At 44.3% G+C, this 21,168-nt stretch overlaps 2 protein-coding genes across 6 annotated transcripts in view; one reads left to right on the forward strand and one right to left on the reverse strand.

The window, feature by feature from the left end:
* Positions 1-21,168, forward strand: part of LOC122573847 (dedicator of cytokinesis protein 3) — a 54,186-nt gene that overhangs the window by 17,048 nt on the left and 15,970 nt on the right. The gene's annotated exons all lie outside the window — the stretch shown is intronic.
* On the reverse strand, positions 287-21,078 carry LOC122573857 (innexin inx3). 3 transcript variants are annotated; one of them, XM_043740779.1, is made up of 5 exons: positions 20,439-21,078; positions 5,568-5,753; positions 3,486-3,910; positions 2,819-3,214; positions 287-2,494 (listed from the first exon to the last, which is right to left on the reverse strand). In XM_043740779.1, the coding sequence occupies exons 2-5, from the start codon at positions 5,728-5,730 to the stop codon at positions 2,288-2,290; spliced, it is 1,191 nt and encodes a 396-aa protein (XP_043596714.1). In that variant the 5' UTR covers positions 5,731-5,753; positions 20,439-21,078; the 3' UTR covers positions 287-2,287. The 3 variants fall into 3 exon arrangements, with proteins under 3 accessions (XP_043596714.1, XP_043596716.1, XP_043596715.1); XM_043740781.1 differs by lacking the exon at positions 20,439-21,078 and adding an exon at positions 9,679-10,797; XM_043740780.1 differs by lacking the exon at positions 20,439-21,078 and adding an exon at positions 6,356-6,565.

Below are 21,168 nucleotides of genomic sequence, written 5' to 3' on the forward strand. Positions count from 1 at the left end.
ATTGCGAACGCGCACGATAGACGCGACAGCACGATTACCGATAATAATGGTACATGCCCGATCGAGTCGCTGGTCGAAAGCAAAATGCCGCGTTTGCCTCACCGATTTCAGCCGCATACTTAATGGAATTTATTGAACGATTACGAACTTCCTCCTATCGTTGTTGCTTGCTTCGTTGTTCGAATCGCTGAGAAACGGCCACCACGCAGATTACGATCGGACGAGTCTGGTTTGCTTTAGACCGATGGATACTGGCTATGAAAACGAGCAATCAGCAACCAGCCGATTCTTCATATAGAAAGAGTATAATCTTTATTCTACAATTGGCTCTTTAGATTCTTCTATTTTTGCTCCCGTTACATCTACCGTTGCACGTATTGGCAGTCTTCGTGTTAACTTCGGCGGCGATAATTATAAATGAGCATTTATCAATTTATAAACACAACTTATAGAAATCCTAAGCGCTAAAGTACAATAGTTCTCGGTATACTATGAAGAAGGCGCATCCGTCTCGTTCGACTTATACATCGGTCGTAATCTATCGCTTGAATCAGAACTAATATTAGCGATACAACCTACTAACTACGATAAACTACTTAATAGTAAAGTTATTATTGTCATTGCATATAATTATCGGCAGCGTTATATTATCCTCGCGAGCAATCCGAGAAATTGTGAGTCGTGCGAAACGAACGTGAACATTGAACGGTTCAAACGATTCTAACGCTGCTGTGAAACTTACGACAGCGTTCTCGTATTTCGTTTCGGCAAACCGCCTGATTTTTCGACGTAGCTTTCGAGACATTGGAAAACGAAAACGTATCAAATATTCTTAAGAATATATTCATCGATGTGTACTTCTAATTTGTCCGATATAAACTCTTTATACAATTTCGCTTGTAGATATGTATGTAGAAGCGCATAAGTCAATTTGAACGACATAAACTCGACGGTAGGTACGATGAAAATCGGATAAACTCGAATCATTTAACTCTTAAGTCGATTCTATTCACAAATCTTTGTAGCGATTTAATTATATAAACTACGCATGTATGTATATAATTGAATTTTGTATGACAAAATGAAAACGTTGCTGCGAACAATCAGGAATGCCCCTGAAGTTTAATTTTGTTAACGAAGTTTTACATCGTTCGCGCTAACTTCGCTACAAAATATAACGTTATTCACGCTAACTTCGTTATGGCAATTGCACCAGTTCTAGAGAAATACAAAAAGAAGAAAAGAAAAGAATATACGTAGACCACGCGTAACAGCGGAAAAGTTATTTTAAAAACTAATACGTAAAAGATATAAGAGCGTTGTTGGCAATCTGTATCCTTATAAATACTCTCGTGTTTATTTCTATAATTTCTAGAAAAACTTATACAGTCTCGTTCTATTATTATCTCAAAAAGTAACGATTTGTCCAATATCACGGTATTTCCGCTTCGTTTTTCTTAAACGATACGAATCGAAAGTAGCCCGGAATGTTACTTGAGAAAACTTTATCGTAATTGCTCCATCGGCGACGGAGCGTCGAACGCAAATTGACACACTTCCCCAAAAGGCACTTGTTTCATCACGATACACGCAAATTAATACAAAAGGAATGTGTACGTGTAACACAGATAGGAATCGAGGAACACGATCGATGCGAGCATCGACGAGTAACGGCGATTGATTTTGTCGAAAAGAAAGAGTTGATCGCGTTCGCTGTTTGAAATTCCATAGCAATCGTTCACGGTGTTGTTGTTATCGTGCTCGACGACCGCGTCCCTAACTACAGGGTGTCGAACGCGATATCATCACGCGATATTAAAGATAATCGGCGAAACGCTTGCGCGTGTGAAATTCGGCTTACTATAATTTAACAGCGATAGACGACAACACGCGTACACGCATTGTCGAACCAAAAGCATCGCGCGTTATCGTCTACACGTTACATATTCGTTCGATAACCTAACGCTAGTTTGTGCTATAAATGGTAAGAAACAATAGACGGCTACGATAACAGATTTGCGATATGTACCTATTACTTTATGGCGAATTAGTTTTACTATTTCTGTGGGACGGCAAGTAATCTCTACGCTCGAAAGATCGAAAAGGAAGTGGCAAGATCTCGTTCCTGTCGCGTGTTCGATCAACATGTTCCTTCGTTACGAGCAAACTAACCGTCGATAGTACAAACGTTTTTCGAGAGACCAAAGGTGTCAAGGAAAAGGATCACCCTGGGTCTTATCACAATGCAAAAGAGAAGACAGAAATATGGTCGGAAAGGGCGTAAACATTAGATCTCGGTGTCCTTCGCGTATTTCTCGATCTCCGGGTAAATGGGTGACATCTCGAGAGTGCTGGGCGCTGATGGCACCGAGGTCGGTGACGCTCCGCTCGTCGAGCCGAGGTTCAACTGACGGCACAGCTCGTCCAGTACTTCGTTGAACATCATCATGTTCATGTTCTGTCCCAGTAGATGAAGCAACAGGAAGTCGCCGACCTGAAAATTTACATATGTAGGAACAATGGATACGTTCTCGTCACGAAACCTATCGTGGATTGCGATTATCTTTCAAACCGGTTATTATCGAGAAACGTCTCCGGGAAAGAGTATCGCGTGGCTTTTCGTCTCGCCCCGATCCAATTCCCTCTGACGCTTAACAAGATATCTCAGATACCGTGAAACCGGACCGATCGAACGTTGTTTTGAAAATAAACGCTGTTATCCCGACCGTCTAATTAGAGCCATGGCAAACCGCGAGCGTATTTCCTTTTGCGATTACGACACTTTGCTCGTTGATTTAAATCGATGAATCTGCTTTACCTGCGTCTCTCTGATGAGCGCGCTCACGTTAGCCGACGTGCCAAACTTGAATCGTTTCTTGAGGATGGTCTCCCGGGTACTAGGTAGTAAGACCACCGCCATGCTATACAGCAGAGCTACACCAGACAATACCGCCAGGATTATGAACCAGAACCAGAGGAAGATGTAGATCTTCTCGTTGAGGATGTTGAGAGCGAGAACGCAGAGGGCGTCGAATTTCTGAATGGTCCCGGAAGCACCGAATTTGTGGAAGGTACATTTGGTTACCCGCGGGAACACTTCCACCATCGGATCGGTGCGCTGTTCCTGATTCATATTGCTGAACTTGAGTACATCCGTACCATAGGAGAGGAAAGCTCCACCGAGGAACGTGTCGATGAAGAATATATTTCCAACCTGGAACCACACAATCGTCTGACGATTTTTCCTAACTTCTCGAGAAACCACGCGAATGCGATCCACGCGCGTCTCACCGAATACAAAAACTCGGAGCAGATGACAAACGTGTTTTCGAAACGCAGTCGCGCTCTCGTATTTTTGTAGCCGTATGATCTCGTCGCTCGAAACACAGGCACGACTAAGCCGACCTTGTTATTAAAGAAACCTCGAGTTTTTACGATCGCTCCATAAAGAGGAGCCTTTATCCGCGATACGTTGCGCCACTTACCACGTTAACGAAGTTGAGAGCCTCGCAGAAGAAGTAGCCAGCCGCGTATGTGTTGTGCAAGTGTAACGTGTCGTAAACGTATTTGGCCAGACGATGAGACTTGGCCTGTCGCTCGGACTTGTTATCGATCGAGGCTCCCCTCATGCCTTCGGATATCATTCTGACCTTGCCCTCTTCCCACTGCTTCCATATCCAATGGGGCATGTAGAATAGGATACCTTGGAAGAAGAGCATGAAGGGCACCCACTGATAGTACGAGTGATATCTCTTCTCCCCATAGTCACCGCCAAGACCAGGGTGAGCCACGTGAGTGCCCACTGGTTTCGCGTTGTTTTGAGGCAACGTGAACGTGTACGTGATCCAGCAGTACGTGTTTATCACGTTGTCCGGTACACCTCCATCGCTTAGGCAGTTTATCGGATCACCTGCAAGCATCGTCGTCGATTATTCGCTCGGAGCTCCATGTTTCGATGCTCTTCCTCCCATCTTTCATCCGATTTTGATCGGTTGTACTCGAGACAATGAAAGATGGAAAAGGAAGTTCGTCAGAAAGCTGTAGGAAATTGCCCACTCGGAAAGCAATGGCGTTTTGAATATCTCAAAGTCTCTGTCGTCTTTCGATCTACTCCAGCGACGATTGAGACGCGATTCCATCTTTCAAATCATAGTCCTTCGAACGTGAAATTCTCAAAAATACGAAATCGAATTCTATTCAGACCAGGAAGTACACAGTTTCGGCCAACTAGATCGAGCGAAGGTATTCGAATACGCTCGGACCGTGTGGAGATCGAGACGCGCGTTTTCCGAAACATCGCGCGAACCTGTCAGCGTCCTCGATCGCGAACGACCTCGTTAGACAACGACCGTGCATTATCCGTTTGATTATAAGCACAATTGCGCGTAAAATTATGCAACCAGCGATTCCCTGTCGGCGAGAACGTCGGACGATGGTTGTGAACGAGCAGGATGAAAGAGGAGACTCGCTACGACACATGTGCGAAACATGTGCTGGTGCATCGCGCGCGGCAGCTGATAGGTTGTTCGCTAAACGAGTTGATAACGCACGATACCGTTGCGAATCTGGTCCGAGGGCCTTGTCGTCGGCGTGACGAGCAGCTGTGGCTGTAACCCGTGATCGGCCCTCATACGCTCTGTCCATCGACAAATAAGCACGCGCGTCCTAAAAACGGTCCGCTGCTACGCAACGTATCGGCTATTTATGCAACCGACGACGTTTCATTTGCGACCCATCGTCGTTGCTCCCATGGGTCAAGTAAGAGGATCGTTTTACCTCCTTAATTCACTTACGGATCGACTGATTGTCGGAAACAATCACGCGGGTGATCACATTCGCTCCGCACAGCTGGGTTCGACTCCCGCGTTACGAGCTGCTGTTGCTTTTTAACTGATATACTTTTTAGCTGTTCGGATGCTATCGTTCGCGATCCACCGTGCGTTTGGAAAGCGACGATTAGACGCTGAATGTTTATATTTCTATTCTTTAGAATGTGACTAAAAACGGAACGTAAAGCTTTGTTTCGCCTGCTAAATTTTACAGCGGACACGATTTACTTTCGATGCTTTGTACGTTTGCGAATAGTAGGCGCGTATCTTCGCACCTTCGAAGTACCCGCATACGATTTGCAATTAACGCGATTTCGCTGCTCGATGGCTCGATTAATTACGAAAGCAAAAGGATGATACGTTCGAAAGTCCGAGTACGCGACTACGTTCGAATTCTCGAAATCTTCGCTCGCGCCGCTTTGTTTCATCGGTTAAATCATCGTTACGAGGAACTCGATCTTTGTTGGCGAAACTGTTAACGCATTCAAAGGAACGTTTCTTTCTTCTTTTCTTTCCTGCTGCGCGTCTGCGATGCGGTTAAAATCGTACTCGTAATTCCTCCACGATTCTCAAGCGCCTTGGCTACCATTTAACACGTAGGACTACGGCCATGTACGTACGAGTTGCAAAATTTCTCGCGAACCTGCCAACAACGCCCATGCTCCGGCTCGAAGAGAAGCTCGTTGCAAGCGTTTTTTCGTGGTTAGCCGCAAAAGTCCGGGAAGAAGAGCTGCTTACCTATCAGATTATTGGCAGAGACGATGATGCAACAGGCGAACAAAATAGCGCAGGTGATCCTGTAGTGCGCCCTGAACACCATGTTATCGATGATCGCCTTGTCCACCAAGTATCGTACCTTGACGAACCCGGCCACCGCCGAGACCAGCCCAAACACCGCCATTGCTCTCCTCGATCAACGTGTTCCTGGAAACGATCAAACCACATACTGGTCATGCACGACTGCCGATAATGTTGCTCGCAGAGGTTATACGCTTCACGATCCCGTACGCGTATATATTCGCTGCGGGACAAAAGAAGAATAATCAAAGTAAATTAATAGAATTCACAGAAGAAGCGACAGGGAAAGCGTAACAATCTTGGAAAAAGTAGTTACGATCGAACGGGGCAATTAAATTTCATTGCGAGTCGCTACGATGATACAGATGACTGTCATCAACATGGTAAAAAATGCGTTTTTAACACGTTTTACCATTAACACGTTCAATGCCAAGTCGATACATGTATCGACGCTATTCTTCTTTCTTTTGTTTCTTTCTTCTTCTCTTCGGCCGCTTTCTATGCAAAACTAAGGTAACAAAGATTGTTTCGGATTTAGTTCGTCGCGAAAGCCAAGAATCTTATCGTTATCGCTCGTCATTCGCGATTATTACGCGCCAGCGTGGATTCGAAGCTTTCCTTTGTCCGTACGTACCTCACTCTATGTACCCACTGTACGTACGTACGTAAGGAATTACGTTAATGCGATCGAACATTCGTATCGATGAAAGTATTTTAGAAATACGTACGTCGAAACGACGGAAGATCGAATGCTCGTGACGAACTGGTCGGTGGTTGGCAGAGCGCGATGTAATCGCGAACGACGCGGCTCTCTGTCATCGATACGACCACCAACGCTCGAGCATTTACATTCTTGTCGAGTAAGTCAGTTACACACGGTGAGTCAATGCTCTTGGGAACAGAGAACAGAGAACGCCAACGTCTTCGAGCTCGCGTGATTCCTAACAACGCAACGTGTATCTTGGCTTTATAATCGGCTGCAGTCTCGATGCCCTCGTCGCGATATTCCTGCAATTAACGTTAATAACAGGCTTGACGAATTTCGTTGGACGGGGGACTGCGAGATACCCGGCGATCAAATTCTCGTTTTGGCTACCGCTGAATAACCTTGGAAACTTTCAAGTCCGAGAGATCGTTTCGTCGACGTGTTCTTCGCGTCAGGTGACAAGAAAATTTGCCAAGCGTTCGTTTTGGAGAGAATCGCGAACGAAAGACGAAAAGAAGAGGAAACGTTACGTTGAACGCTCCGATATCGTACGGGAAGACGGACAAAGCACGATTATGCAAGCTTCGATTACGTTTAAGAAGAAAAGAAAGGGAGAAGATAAATACTACGTTCTATCGGGATAAATAAATATTACTTTAGGCTAGATACGTAATAAGAGTGGAATGGAAGAAGAAACAGAAAGGAAATATGCTAATTTGTCGCTAACTTTAATCAGACTCGGTCGAATGAATTTCGTTTCGGAATTTTAATTTAAAATTGTACTTTCCTTCTTGTTCCTTTCGTTATCATCCGATTAATCGATATCTCAATTGTTCTTAATATAAGAATTTCCACGAAGATAGACGAATTACAATTGTACAATCGTAAATGAAATTTTCAAACTGCTCGTTTCATCGGACCTGCTGAGATCAGCGTTAAAATTCTTCAAAGTGCTGCTCCGATCACAATCGAGAATCGAACGAAGAAAGCGAACGAAGAAATCGCGTTAGTTAGAACGGATACGCAACAACGTAGAACCGACGAGAAGAAACGCGAAGAAGACAAGCCGCGGAACACGTTGATCGGATAAAACGATTATAGCGGCGATCGTATCGGCGAATTCTTGCGTTTCCGACCGCTGAACCGCTTGGCTGTTCGCGGAGTACCGGTAGCGAGGCCGGAAACGGCAGATGTACGGAGGATCGATATACACAGAGGTTGGTCGCAGCATGCTCTTCAGACCGTGGATTGTTCTCGTGACGAAACAAAAGCTACTTTCGGCCCGAGAACAGTCACCGGTTACCGGCTACTGGATTTTTGTTCGTCGTCGTTGCCCTGAGAAACTTGCAACGGTGGCGCGAAAACGTGCGAAAAATACGCCATTTAACGTTCGCCAAACGGTATGCACGTGGAGCACCGCCGATCGTACACACGCCGAACGTATACGACGACCCGATCGGACGTGATACGCTCGTCATTTCTATCGCGTCCGTTCGAAGCCATTGCCCTCTCGAGTACGACGCGACATTTCCAACGAATAAAATTAAATTGAGCCGAGCAATCGTGGTAGCGAAGGCTGGGACGGTTCAAGAAGCAGAGTTTGAATCGCGTATTTCGACTTTCGAGTTCGCGTCACGCTACAGCTGGTCGGATCTAAACGATTGAAATTCGAGCAACTTGAAATATTTTTACTGGAACTCGCTCGATTCGAAAGACTCGTTTTTAAGCTTCTGTTACTTTGGTTGGCTACGAGTATTCCTTTAGACGCAGTTGTTTAACCCTTAGAGTGCTATGGATGCATATATGCGTCCGGCGAAAGTCATCGGTGTGGACTAAGGACGCATATATGCGTTTGTCAATTTTTCCCAGCACCAACGCAGAAGTAATACTATCACGTTTGTGTGAGATGAATATAAATGCATTTCAATGTTAATGCCGCGTTCGAAGAAACTGTCTTTTCTCTCTTTTTTTTTTTTTTTTTTTTATTTAATACTTTGCATTCACAATTTGTCCAATTTGAACATTTGGTAGAATAATCGTGCCGGCACAACACAATTATCAAGAAGAAAATGTGTTGTTTGTGTGAAAAATAAGAGAAGCAACGACAGAAAATGCGACGTCGGATTATGTATCGATAATTGTTTTGAAATTTTTCACGCACAATTGAATTATTAACTCGTGTTATATTTACTAAATTTAGTTTTCTAGTTTACTACCCAAATTCTAGTTTATCGTAAATTTCAATGTTTATAATAAATAATTAATACTAAAAAATAACGCTTTTGAATCATTTGATCTCGCGCAAAAGAATTACTATAACTTATTACGATTTGCGCTTTGAATAGTCAATCAACGGAATTCAGTATAGCGAAAAAGTATTCGGTCCACAGCGATCGTCAGCGCTGGCAGCATGCCGTCCGTACGGATGGCATAGGCTCCGAGTATTCAGCACTCTAAGGGTTAACTATGAACTTGAAGGAAATGTTTGCGTTACGCTTCTCGCAGTTTCGTACTCGTTGATATCGGTGGTCTAAGACAACTCGACCGGGTATTTTCCTTTTTCTTTTTTATTCTTCCATCAGGAGATGATATTCTCAAACAGCGTGGAAGACAATCCGGGGCTTGAAAAGTATCGTTCGTTTGGTCTCCGTAGCCCGTCGAATTATATAATTCGATTATAATTATAAAATTATTTTTATTATATAAAAATATAAGAAAAATAAGATACACATTTGTATCTGTAAAATATAGAACAGAGAAGATAACGACAGAGTAACTCGCGCTCCTATGATCTTCGAATTGCTAATTGCCTTTGCGTTAACAAAAATTTCCAGGGAAACGTGCCGCACCACTGCCAGCCAGTCTGTTTCATGCTTCAAAGAAATTTCGCGCGCAATTAGCTGCGAGTTTTGCCTCATTTGCGACTCGTGTAACATCCGTGTGCAATTTACGAGCATCGCTGCTACACAGCTTTAAATAAGATCGTTCCACGTATGTCGCAAGCGAACGAGATCCGAGTAGCTGAACTAAAACAGCGGTCTCGTAGGGCGTAGGATATTTATTAGTCAATTAATTGATAACAGACGAGGCACGTGCGGTTGCAAAGGGTCAATCCGCAAGCGCGCAGGCATTCGATTATCAAATTCTGTCTTCTCGCTATGCAACGCGAATACTTTGATTTCGCCTTACGACGAAAAATTATCATCGTCCGACGTTGTTCTATTTGTCAAGGACAAATTACGGAGAACACGGTGCATCGTCAGATCGTAAAATTTGATCTCGCCAAGCATACTCAGCGGTGTAACATTAATCGTTATATATGCAACAACTACGAAAAGTACTTACATTTCATCCTCGCCGTATCAGACCTTTGCGCTCGCACGAAAGCGCTGCTCGATGATTCGATACGCTCGAATCTGATAATCGACACGTAAATTCTACGATAAGCGCAATTCGTATGCAAATAGTTTTCGTAGCCAGTGTATGTTTCGCTTTTTCCTGTTCGCCAGCGATCACAGATTTGCAAACGCTCTGGAACGATCGCGACTCTTCTTCGCGTACATTCGCAAATGGCCACATGTGGCCAGAAGCATTTGCAAACGATGACCAACGTTTACAATTATTTTCCAGCGATCGTAAGCAACAGCACGTGCACGTTGCCAACAGTATCGTCTGTAATTTCAGATCGTCGTATTTGCGGCTCCAAGAGATCTGTAATTTCTGCAAGGCGCGCGTCGCGTATTATTTCTGCACCGTGATGTCTTTCAATTAATCCTCGTGCGTTTTATCGATACCACACCACCACGTGTACGCGCTTCATTGACTTGCGTTTTCATCGGACGATCCATCAGTTCCAAGTCTTTTCCGCGATTCTGCTCACGCGTTTTATATGCAAATAGTTCTTCGCGTTCCTCGAGCTTACCCGCGCAGCATTCGAGAGTTTTCGCGACGACGGTTTTACATGTCCCTCTCCGCGCTTCTTCGAAACGTTCCCGGTTAACGAACATACGAGTCAAACCAGTTGCTCGCGGTTGTTTCTCGTGAAACGGGAGAAGGGGAAGCGCGGCTCGCCGGAGCCGCAGTGGACACCGCTGACGACACGAGAAAACGCAACGCTTTCTACGTCTGCGACGATCATCGTTCAAACAATTCGTTAGACCTTCCTTCTTTCCACTTAACGCTTCGTCTACTTCAGTATTTCTACTTCTTCTTCTTCTTCTTTTTCCCCACTCTGTCTATCTATCGCGATCTTCGAGTTATTTATACCGAGTTGCTTGAGTTTCCACGAAAAGAATGATTTTTTAACAGTTTGCTGTTGCGTACTCTGTACCTGAAATGTGTCGCGGAAGGTGAGCGACGACTCGTCGAGCACAGCCGTGTGGCTGTTACGATACGGAATTTAAGTTGCAACGAAACGACTGTTTTATTTTTTAATTTCGTTGCTGACAGAGGCATGAAATAGTGCCATTTTTCCTCCTGACGAATATACTCGTCGAAAACAGCTAACCGGTTAGTAAATATTAGCTTGTCCCAAGAGTTTCTTTGCTTTTATGAGGAAATAATAGACGCACAATATTTGTCGTTTTATATTATTTTGTCCAATTGAAATAAATACCGCGACATTTCACAGACTTGGTTTCACGTTTGTACGAAGGTGCACTGTTGTAAAAAGCACGTTTGAGAAGGAAGGACACTTTTCGGACAACCAATTACCAATTTACCACGACTCCGTAGTCTCTGGCGATAAGAAAAGGCGAGAGAACCGATTCGCTGGGAAACGACTCGACGTGGAACGCGTTCGTAGTTGAATTTCTCGTTTGCAAACAGCTCTGTACAAATAAAAAATTCCTCTATGTATTCCAAGTATATAAGAAGGCGCGTTTAAAACGATACAGCGCGAACGATGCTCCATGCAAGTACCGCGACACGCGGCGTGTTCTCGAAGGAAATCAGCGGGTTTCTCATCGACCACCGGCTTCTGTCTACTCCGTGTCGTACCTTTGATCGACGGGTGTCAGCTCTGTCATCGAAGACACGTTTCGGAATCCCAAGCAACCGCGAGACGATTTTTCAACGCGACGCAACTCTCGCCACCGCAACGACCGGCTAACTTCGTGTATCGTGTGTACGCGAATCACTGCTATCAAGTTACGGGCTAAGGGAACAGGTTTGGCATTGGCTTCTTATTTGGCGAAATATCGCGAAAGCCGGTCGGTCTGGCGCGTTTCTAGATTCCGCTATCTCTGTTCGGCGATTCGAAACGCTTTGTGCATCATTCGCGATCATTAACCATTTGCATCATCGCTCTACTTAAGGAAACTCTTTGAAGACATCAGCGGCATTCAACTGACGACTGGTCGGTCGTAGATAAAAATCGCGTAATAATCCGCGCTTGGATGCAAATGGGTTAAGATCGCATTTTCCAGCACATTTTGACCTTTTTTTAAATTAATTGCTTCTCGTTGAAATCGCACGCCAAACCCTCGTGTACTATTATTATTATCGCGTATTACGCATCAGTAGTCGTGTTTCGAATGCCAATAGGCGTGACTCCGCCTACGATCCTCGAATCTTCACATTTCCATTTTCGTCTGGTTCTCGCGAACAAACAAAAGCGATAAGAATTCCCAGATATTTTGTAAGCTTTGGAAAATATAATTGGCTGGAGAACGGTGGAGAGAGAACGCTGCGGGGTTAAAGGTTCAGCATCCTCCGTTTTCTGCTGAACCAGCACAGTGTACTTAGTTTCAGAGCGAACGTAATTGGCCTTAGAATCTCCTTCGTTGTAACATCTGTCCGTTCTGACGCACACATCGCTACGACGATCCGGACAACATCGTCAGGGAAATAATATTTCTTAGAAAAATGAAACGTCGCGCTTCGTGATATATCTCGATCTCCTGTGGCTCTCGCAGAGAGGTACACGAGGCTAACGTGCTAATTCATCGAAGAGACGAAAAGTATAGCCGCCTCTGTTATACCGCAGCAACTCGTTCGATCGTTCGTTGCTTTCTGTCACGCAGTCTGCTGTGTAACGTATACCGCGCGACTAAAAATCGAATTCGTTCGGCTCTCGTATCGGTCATATCACCCGCCGTATACGAGTGTTCTTAATTTGCGCAGAATTTATGCGCGATGCCACACACACGAGAATCGATAATTGCGGCCGGAAGAACGTGACTTATGCGGCCGTACGGCGCGGCTAATGAAGGGTAATGTCGACTACGGGCCATAAAGTTAACCAGCATGGAGATTTACGCGCGTGCCGACCACCTTAACGAGGACAGAGAGGTTCTTTGGAAAAACGAACTTGAGAATTTCTTCGCTTGGCTAGATCAGAGCTTCTTTGTATTATGTACCGTAGTATATCATACCATAGTGTACCATTAGCACAGTATATTATACAGGATGGTTGGTAACTGGTGGTACAAGCGGAAAAAGAGGTCGAAAATATAGAATAAAAATTTTTCGTTTGAGGCTTTGTTTTCGAGAAAATCGACTTTGAATTTTCGCTCGGTACGGATGAAAGAAAAGATTATTGTAGCCTTTCGTACTTTAAAACAATCGAATACGTTAGAAAGTGTTCATAGAAATTTAATTAGAAGAGCAGAACTATGTGCTCGGCAGAATGGGCAACATTTTCAGCAATTTTTGTAATAATAAATTTTATGATTACTTCATATTATTTCATTATGTATTCCTAATCTTCCGTTACGGCAAAAACAAACTTAAACTGCGATATTATCCATCGAGACAACGATCTACAGTGAGATCCGTTCTAACGAGACGCGATAAAGTGCACGCGTATCGAACGAAAATTAAAAGTCGATTTTCTCGAAAACGAAGCCTCAAACGAAAAATTTTTATTCTATATTTTCGACTTCTTTTTTCGCGTAGAATCACCCCCTTTCCGCTTGTACCACCAGTTACCAACCACCCTGTATATTGTTGAACGACACTGAGGTTTCTGTTTCATCGTTATCCAGTTGGCATATTCTTACACGCTGACGTATACGCGTTGGTGATGCAAATACGATTCCACGGAAAGAGAAGAGGACGCCTGTCGTTCTTTTCGCCAGTTGTTCTCCGCATTGCTTTTCTTTGCTTGTGCACGTTCGTACGCGAAAAAAGTTGGTCGAATGGCGGCGATACTTTGCGCGTACTTGACCCAAATGTAACTTCGATCCACGTTCGATTTTGCACAGAGAGGCGTGTCCACCGTATCGATAGTTCTCAAACAGCTTTCGTGGTTCCTGCATTTCCACACGGGTTTTGCGCTGCGAATTCGCACGAGTTCGACAAATTTTCGCTTTTCCTTACACGTTCGCCTCTTCATTCAGAAGGTTTCTAGGAAGAGAAGCCATAAAATCGAGTTTTAGTTGCACTACTTTCGACATTAGCCGCCACGTTCCCTTCAATAATTAAATATTAAAGAAATCGCCAGTTCGTGACCAAGTTGTAGGAAAAATAGTTTCGTAATAGTTTAACCATTCGACTAGAAAATACCCTCGCCGTTACGTTATATACCGCAGATTATAGACCTTCCTCTAATTTCTTTCATCGCGTGCTAAAAAGTCGTTCGAGTTTCCATCGAAACACCCATTGTACGACATTGCATTCTGGTCGCGAGCTTCCTCAAACAGAGGCGATTAATTCGTACACGGTTAATGGGCGTAATCGAATACACCGTTCGAAGCTGGAATCGGGAACGAAATCTGAATGAGATTCGATGTTCGAGTCGTGGTACGTCGTTGCTGTACAACGAAAGCTCCTAGGAACAAAACGATCTTTGTTGACGTGGCAGAATCGAGAGGAATACGCGCTGGAATGGACCAGCGGAGCGAGTTATGAAACAGACCGACTGGCATTTAGCCGGCCAGTGTTTCTACGACCACGAGACACAATCCCGTAATTTATTCCACGGCAGAAAGTGGTGCGTGCCTGGCCTATGAGAAAACTTTATTAAATGTTTATCGAGGTCCCACAGAAGGGCGGCAACCCGCAGCAGCCCCTCATGCATTTTCATCAGCTCGAATACCAGGCACAAAGATCCTCGACCTCCATTAATTACGTTCCCTACCGAGTACCTTCAGAACGAAATTAGCCCGCCTTATACCGATCTTGATATCCAACGGATGGTATTTTCACACGATTTTCATCCGCCGTGAAAACCTCTTCCTTCGTTCGATTTTCTTTCGCTGTTAGGGCCAGCTCGCCTTCGCTGGCATGACACGGCATTTAAATCAATTAATGGCACAGACAACGACGTTCCAACGTGAACAATTCTTCGAGAGGAAGAACGTTACGAGATACAGAAAACTACTTTTAACGTGTCTATGGAATATCGATGATATTTCTGGTTTATTCTTGCCACGAGGTATTTCGTGATCCTGATCGATCGTTCTCATCGTGCTTTCCTATCGTAAAAAATCTCCCCCAGTTTGAGGGAAATACGTTAAAAATACAGAATCGTGCGCGTAATATCTCGTTTCAATCGTATAAAACGTGGTAACTGGCTGGGAACGTTAAAAGTCCTTTCGGTTGAACCAACACCGAAATACCGATAAAAGTCTGAGTATTACGACGGAATTAAGGAAAGAGTTTTCGTTAGCCTCGAGGAAGCTTATTCGTACTCGTCGAACCAAATACCTGCAAACGAATCGTAGAATCTTCCGATTAATCCTACCCTAATTCGAAACAAAGATTATGTCGTCTCCGTACTCCACGAACCACCGTACTCATAGCAAAATCTATCGTTATGATCGTCGATTAGACGAAACGAGAGATAGCTAACGGTTTCTGTCGACATCGAACGAGTATCGGTTGCATGGCGTAGGCAGCGCGTGGACGTTTTTCCCGCGACGTAAAGACGAGTTCTGTGGCTGGCCGCGGAAAGCGGCTGCGTTTACAGTTAGCTGTTGCGCTTACGTTCGCGGTAACCACGCCTCGAAACTTTTAAAACCGACTCGATTGTCCGATGGTGGTTGTTCGACTTTGCTGCAGGCGATCGATCGAGCCGATTTGACCGAGTTAGAAACTTGGAGCCGATGTTGGCTGATAAAACACGCGATCGTCCATCGATCGTATGAAATCAGAGCGCACGTGAATCGTTCGATGGAGAAAGCTCGATGATTTTGCTGGAATTTCGTCGTACCGCCAAGTCTCATAGCGGAATGAGACATCTGTTACTTTCTCGATAACAGCGCGTTTAAATGGTAAGAAAAGGAACGAAGTAAAAGGAACGAGAATCTAGGCGTGCAGTCTACATCCTTGGTGTACGTGCAGACCTCGTGGCAAACACGGGAACCTTCTCAGTCGTGAAATTACCCGGTAAACACGCCGTATCGTCTGAGGAACAAAGTTTTCTTCGCTGAATTCTCTCGCGCGATAATTCGGTACATCGCTGGTAGCGTTAACGGATCGACGAGCGAAGGAATTGGAAATTACAGGTTGCTTCCCTTCGCGATTTTATAATTTTTCGTTAAATTGGACAATCGGATAACTGGCGGTTCGTGAGGTTCAGTCGTGGAATTTTAATCATTTCGTTTACCAAACTGGTCGCTGTTACGCAGGAGAATTTGTTAATTCTACAATTTCATTAATAATATCAGCTTGGTTGCGCAACAGAGTCCCGATGTATGTGTTTCTTCTCGTTTCTAATTATCGTTGCCCCTTATACGCGAGAATTGAAAATTAAGCAGAGAAACTGCAGTCTGCAGGTCGATAGCGTGATAATTTGTTGCAGAAGGTAAATCGTTGGCAAGCCACGCTTTCACGAGTGTTTTACCGTGAGGTTGCTTCTACGCGGAGATACGTAGCATACGTATTAGCCTAATAGGATAGCAGCCGAGGATAGATCGTTCGTTTCTTAATCCGCAAACTGAGAGAACTAAACATATCGAACGATACTGTACCTCCAATGTGCGAATAATTCCTTGCTACGTTCTGTCTGTCGCTTTCGTACGAAAAACAGCTGCACACAGCTCACGCAATTATACACAAACGCTTGATATCGTACAAAAGCTAAGTACTCAATTAAAATGCCCCCCTAAGCCCAAGTTCTGTCAGTTCGTAGCACCGTCATTTCTCCTCGTTTTGTCCAAAATATGGAGTCGTTGTTTCGTAACGGACTACGATAGAATTTTACTTTAAAGGATAATGAAAAATTCGGGCAACTTTAAACACAACAATATACACGTGCGTATCCTGAAGGAGGACAGGATATTATTCAAACCGTAAACCATCGACATTTATCTTACGCGTATATGTACGTTCGTGTAGAACTAATATACAATCGTTGAAGCATGTTGGGCCTACGTCGGTGACTCCAACGCCGGTTTGCCTAGTATCCGCGCCTCCACAGGAACATCACGATGACTCGCAAACAGGCGTAAAGAAGGATCGCTCAGCAGCGTATCGTATCTGTGTTATCGTTGACGAACAATGTCGTTAGAGTGAAGGGCGTCTGCCTCGTCATCGAGTGAAAGGTGAATACCGACTCGATTATCATAGCAGCGACGAAAAAATCCAGCCTAACGAGATCTCTGTGCTGAATCGCGAAGCCTGTTGCAGTTTACGCGGTCGATGAAATTTTTCAACCACGTCGCCGCGATTATTCGATCGATAACACGACGACAAGCGTAATTTTCACCATCGAGATAACCGTGAGAACGACGCGAAATGGTTGACCGCTGTTGTAAAACGAGGTGGGAAAGAAAAACGGGAAACAATGCCAGCGAATCGTTTCTACGATAAAACGATCTGTTTTGTTCAAGCGATATTTTCCGGCCCATCATCGCCATTCCGGAAGTATAATATCTTTCGTGCGATTAACGTTGAATCGTCTCGCTCTTCTCCAGAAACGAGGCGATGCGCCAGAGGAACGAGTCGATGGAAGCGTGGACGAAAGAGGAAATAGTCGACCGCAATACGTATATTACGTTTCATAGCACGTCGTTTGGAAGAAAGAGGGTTGCCACGAACGAATCTACTCGCTCGCTGCATAACGCTATACCATGCTATGCGAGTCGCTATTCTTTCACGACGATTACGCTCGTGCGTAAATATTTTCGATACGTTGCAATTTTACGAAGCTTTCACTTACAACGCGCGTGTATGTTTACGTTCTCGATTATCAGACATCACGGTTGCTTACGAAATTTCATAGTTTCATGAACGCGATCAAAGAACCCGAATAGAAATTCGTTTCGTCCAAGAAATACTACGCGTACTCTGCACCTTTGCGCTTTCAAATTTCCCACAAACGCGCGAACATTTCGCGGTCCATTGATCGCTGTTATTAAATATCCTCGATGTTTCATATTTTTATCCTTCTTTTATACATTTTCTCTAATTTGCTCGTTAAACGTTAAACGATAGCGTCGTGGTAAAATTTCAAGTTTTAAGCTCTCCACTGACGCTGGAGATCGGAGATTCGTTCGATCCTCCGGGTCTCGGATTCCGGATAAACCAGTTTTGCGACAAACGCGCCAGACACTCCGCGTGAAACGCTGAGCCGTGTGTCTTTGATGCATTGTAGCTCTTTCGAACGAGGTTAACAGCCGCTTTCTCGGCGATATTTTTCATCGACTGACCGCGACAGACCGTAGAACCGCGACCATCCTTCCGTCGTCGCTCGTTTATCAACAAACGCGTTTGGTTTAATAAACGTACAAAAGGACCAGCCTAAATCCCTCCCACGTACGATGCAAGTCCGCTTATTGAAACGAAATTTCAGTCGACGTCATTGAAATCTATTCGCCAAGAATCGCGAAAATATTTAAACACTTAGCATAGAAAACGTATTGTAAGCGTAACATGTGTCTTGTACGAAACTTTCTGAACATTCGTCAGCACCGTGATACGATAAATGTCAATGTGTATATTGATAAAATTTAAAACCGATCCAAAGACTTACACAGAAGTTATAAATCATTTGCTGCAAACATACACTTGCCAAGTAATATACAGCGTGAATAATGATCTTAAATATACAATTATCGTTAAAGACGAGTTGCCTAAGAACTATAGCTTGTCTATATCCTCAGATTATTTTCAAACATTACCGATAATAATCGACAGCCGTATCTCGTTACAGTTCTATTGAAATTTCGGAATATTCTGTGCAACACGCGTGATACATTTCCAACGAGTTTCTACAAACGTTCAAATACTTTCGTGGGTGTTCAAACATTTCGTACAATGCGCCATACGATTTCTCGTGTCAGTCGCGTGCTAAAGATTCTCTTACAATAATATTCGAGTCTCTTAGCTTTGCCAAAATTCATGGAAAACTGCAAGATTGAAAACTCGCAGCAGGATTCGATCTCGTTCGTTCCTCTGGTAATTGTTAGATTTAAGAAACGAACAAGACGAGCTGCTGTATTTTTAAACTCCCGTTACTCCGTTTGTCCCTCGATGGATTAAGATAAACGAAATTCCACTCGTTTAACGCCAAACAACGGAACTCTATGCACGAGATTTCGGCTGTTGCGCGTTTCTTCGAAACAATATCTGGGAAGCTGAGTTATCTTCGTCCAAGTTCCAACGAAACGTGGTTAAACTCGAATCTCCTATGTACACAGGCGCCGGTTTACCGCCGGTCTCTGCAGACCGGGTGAAAGATAATGTCGTGTATTTACGGACCTTTGTATGCAAGCGTTCCATCGTTCTTTATCGAGTTTTTATCTTGCGGTGAAACCTGGAAGCGTATCGCCGAGGACGAAATCCAGTCGGTCGTGCAGCCAACAATAAATTAGATTTTCAGTTTGTCGACGATACTCCAGCTCTTTTGCACGATTTTGTCCTCGGTTTAACGCATTCGCCGCTACTGGCTCATAGGATGCGCCATCTAAAACCTCGTTATTACACTCTTATTGTCAGCGATAAATCATTTCTGTCGTTATATATAATTATAATTACGATATAGCATACTGTAATATGCTATATCTATAGCTATATAGCTATACTATGAAATATAATAATACTCGCGGAATTGTCGGATGTTTTCCATTTCAACGAAACGATCTGGTTTGCTGAAAGACAAACGAAACGGTAAATTCGGTTATCATATTCTCGATAATAATCATCGATGCAATTATTGCATCTTGTCTACACTTTTGTGCTTCGGAAGATTCGAAGGGGCAAGATAAAACAGCAAGCAACGAGCTTTCGAAACTAATATCATTAGCCAAAGTAACGATGTTCATAATGAAAACGCAGCACCGCAGGGAATATTTTATTTTATCGTTATATTTCAGTAGCAACGAGCTGTGCGTCGAGCAATAGCGCTTTAGAGTAATTTTCGAGTCCGTCCTTGCTTCAATCGAGTGAAACTCGACGAGGTCGAAACGATCGATGGATAATAGCAATTTGAAGGGATACGGTTGGAAAGTTTGGGGGAAAACCCTAGCCGATTCTCAAGTACCGTTGTTCACGACTGACCTGCCGTCCATGATTTTCCTTCCTAGTGACCATTTTCCAGAAAACTTCTTCCTGCCTCCCTTGAAAATATCGAATCGATGGAATTAAACGTACGCGATAGTTTCATCTCGGCAAATGATAATTAACGTTGGAAAGGACAGCGCTCGACAAATTGGTGTCTATCGAGCGACCTTAATAAGTCGCGTATACGGGTAGATCGTGCGGCAAATAATCTGTTCGAACGGCACGTGGCCGTGCCGATGAAAATTATATGGTAGTCGCGTTTTGAAAGGTTACCGCGTATGTACGCTTGGTACAGCCAAACTTACGCCATCCGGTATGTGAGTAAACGTAAACAAAGTTCATTCGGTTCGCTTGATTTGCGTGCCAGTTACGAGTACATGATAAGCCAACGTCTTTCGCTTCGACGCTCCGATCGAGATAAAAATTATCTGGTTGTTTCTTATAAAATATGTATGTACAATACGCCGCAGTTCGAAATTTCAGCTCGTAGACCTGTCTCTCTCTTAATCGCTCCAAAATGTATCCAAAATGTAATTCATCCACCACCAGTTTCAACCACTGTGTATAACGTTGTAAACAAAAGAAAAAAAAAAAAAAAAAGAAAAAAGAAAGAGAAGAGGAAAGAAAAAAAAAGAAACGATCGCAACTTAGAGCAATACCTTTTCCGATCGAGCACTGCCGGCTGCAAGCCGTTTCCGATAATCCACGCCGAAAACCGACTAAATCCGTTCGATTCCGTGGTTGTTTTGTTTTCCCACGGGCCAATAGCGCGGCAATCTTGCGCTTATTCGCGAGGCGTCGCTTTCCTCGAAACCTTCCTTCGGGACGTATCGAATCCTCCTCCCTGTGACTTCTTTCTCCCTTCCTTTTCCTTCCCACCGTCTTCCAAGGACGGTTTCCAGCGAGCAACCACCGATTCCTTTTTTCAATTCACCTCACACCGAAGATCACCGAGTTTGACCGTCGATCGCGCGACTCGAATTCGCTTTGACCCTCGTTGACGTGCTACTCGAAGAGTAAAGCGAGAGAGAAGAGAAACAGAGGGGAAGGATAGGAATTGATGAACAGCGTCGCGTCGTTTCGAGAGAGTTAAAGTCTAACACGCACGTAAGACTCGCTCTCTTTCTCTCTCCCTCCCTCTTGGCTACGTCGAATGTCGCACGAGCTCGTGTCGTATATTTTGGAGATAGTTTCTTTCGACAGGCTTGGGACGAGGCCGCGTAACGCACCAACGGGGCCCGGCGTACGAACAGCAACTGAACCGAGAGTCAGGGACTCGTTCTGGGCCCCACCGCTCCCCGCCATCTTGCCTTGCCAAGTTCCAAGCGTGGGGGCGACTCTATCAGGTGCGTACAGTCGCCTTTGGAAATCACCAACGCGACCACGATT

The sequence above is a fragment of the Bombus pyrosoma genome, linkage group LG12, assembly GCF_014825855.1.
Source record: "Bombus pyrosoma isolate SC7728 linkage group LG12, ASM1482585v1, whole genome shotgun sequence".
In the NCBI taxonomy this organism is placed as follows: domain Eukaryota; kingdom Metazoa; phylum Arthropoda; class Insecta; order Hymenoptera; family Apidae; genus Bombus; species Bombus pyrosoma.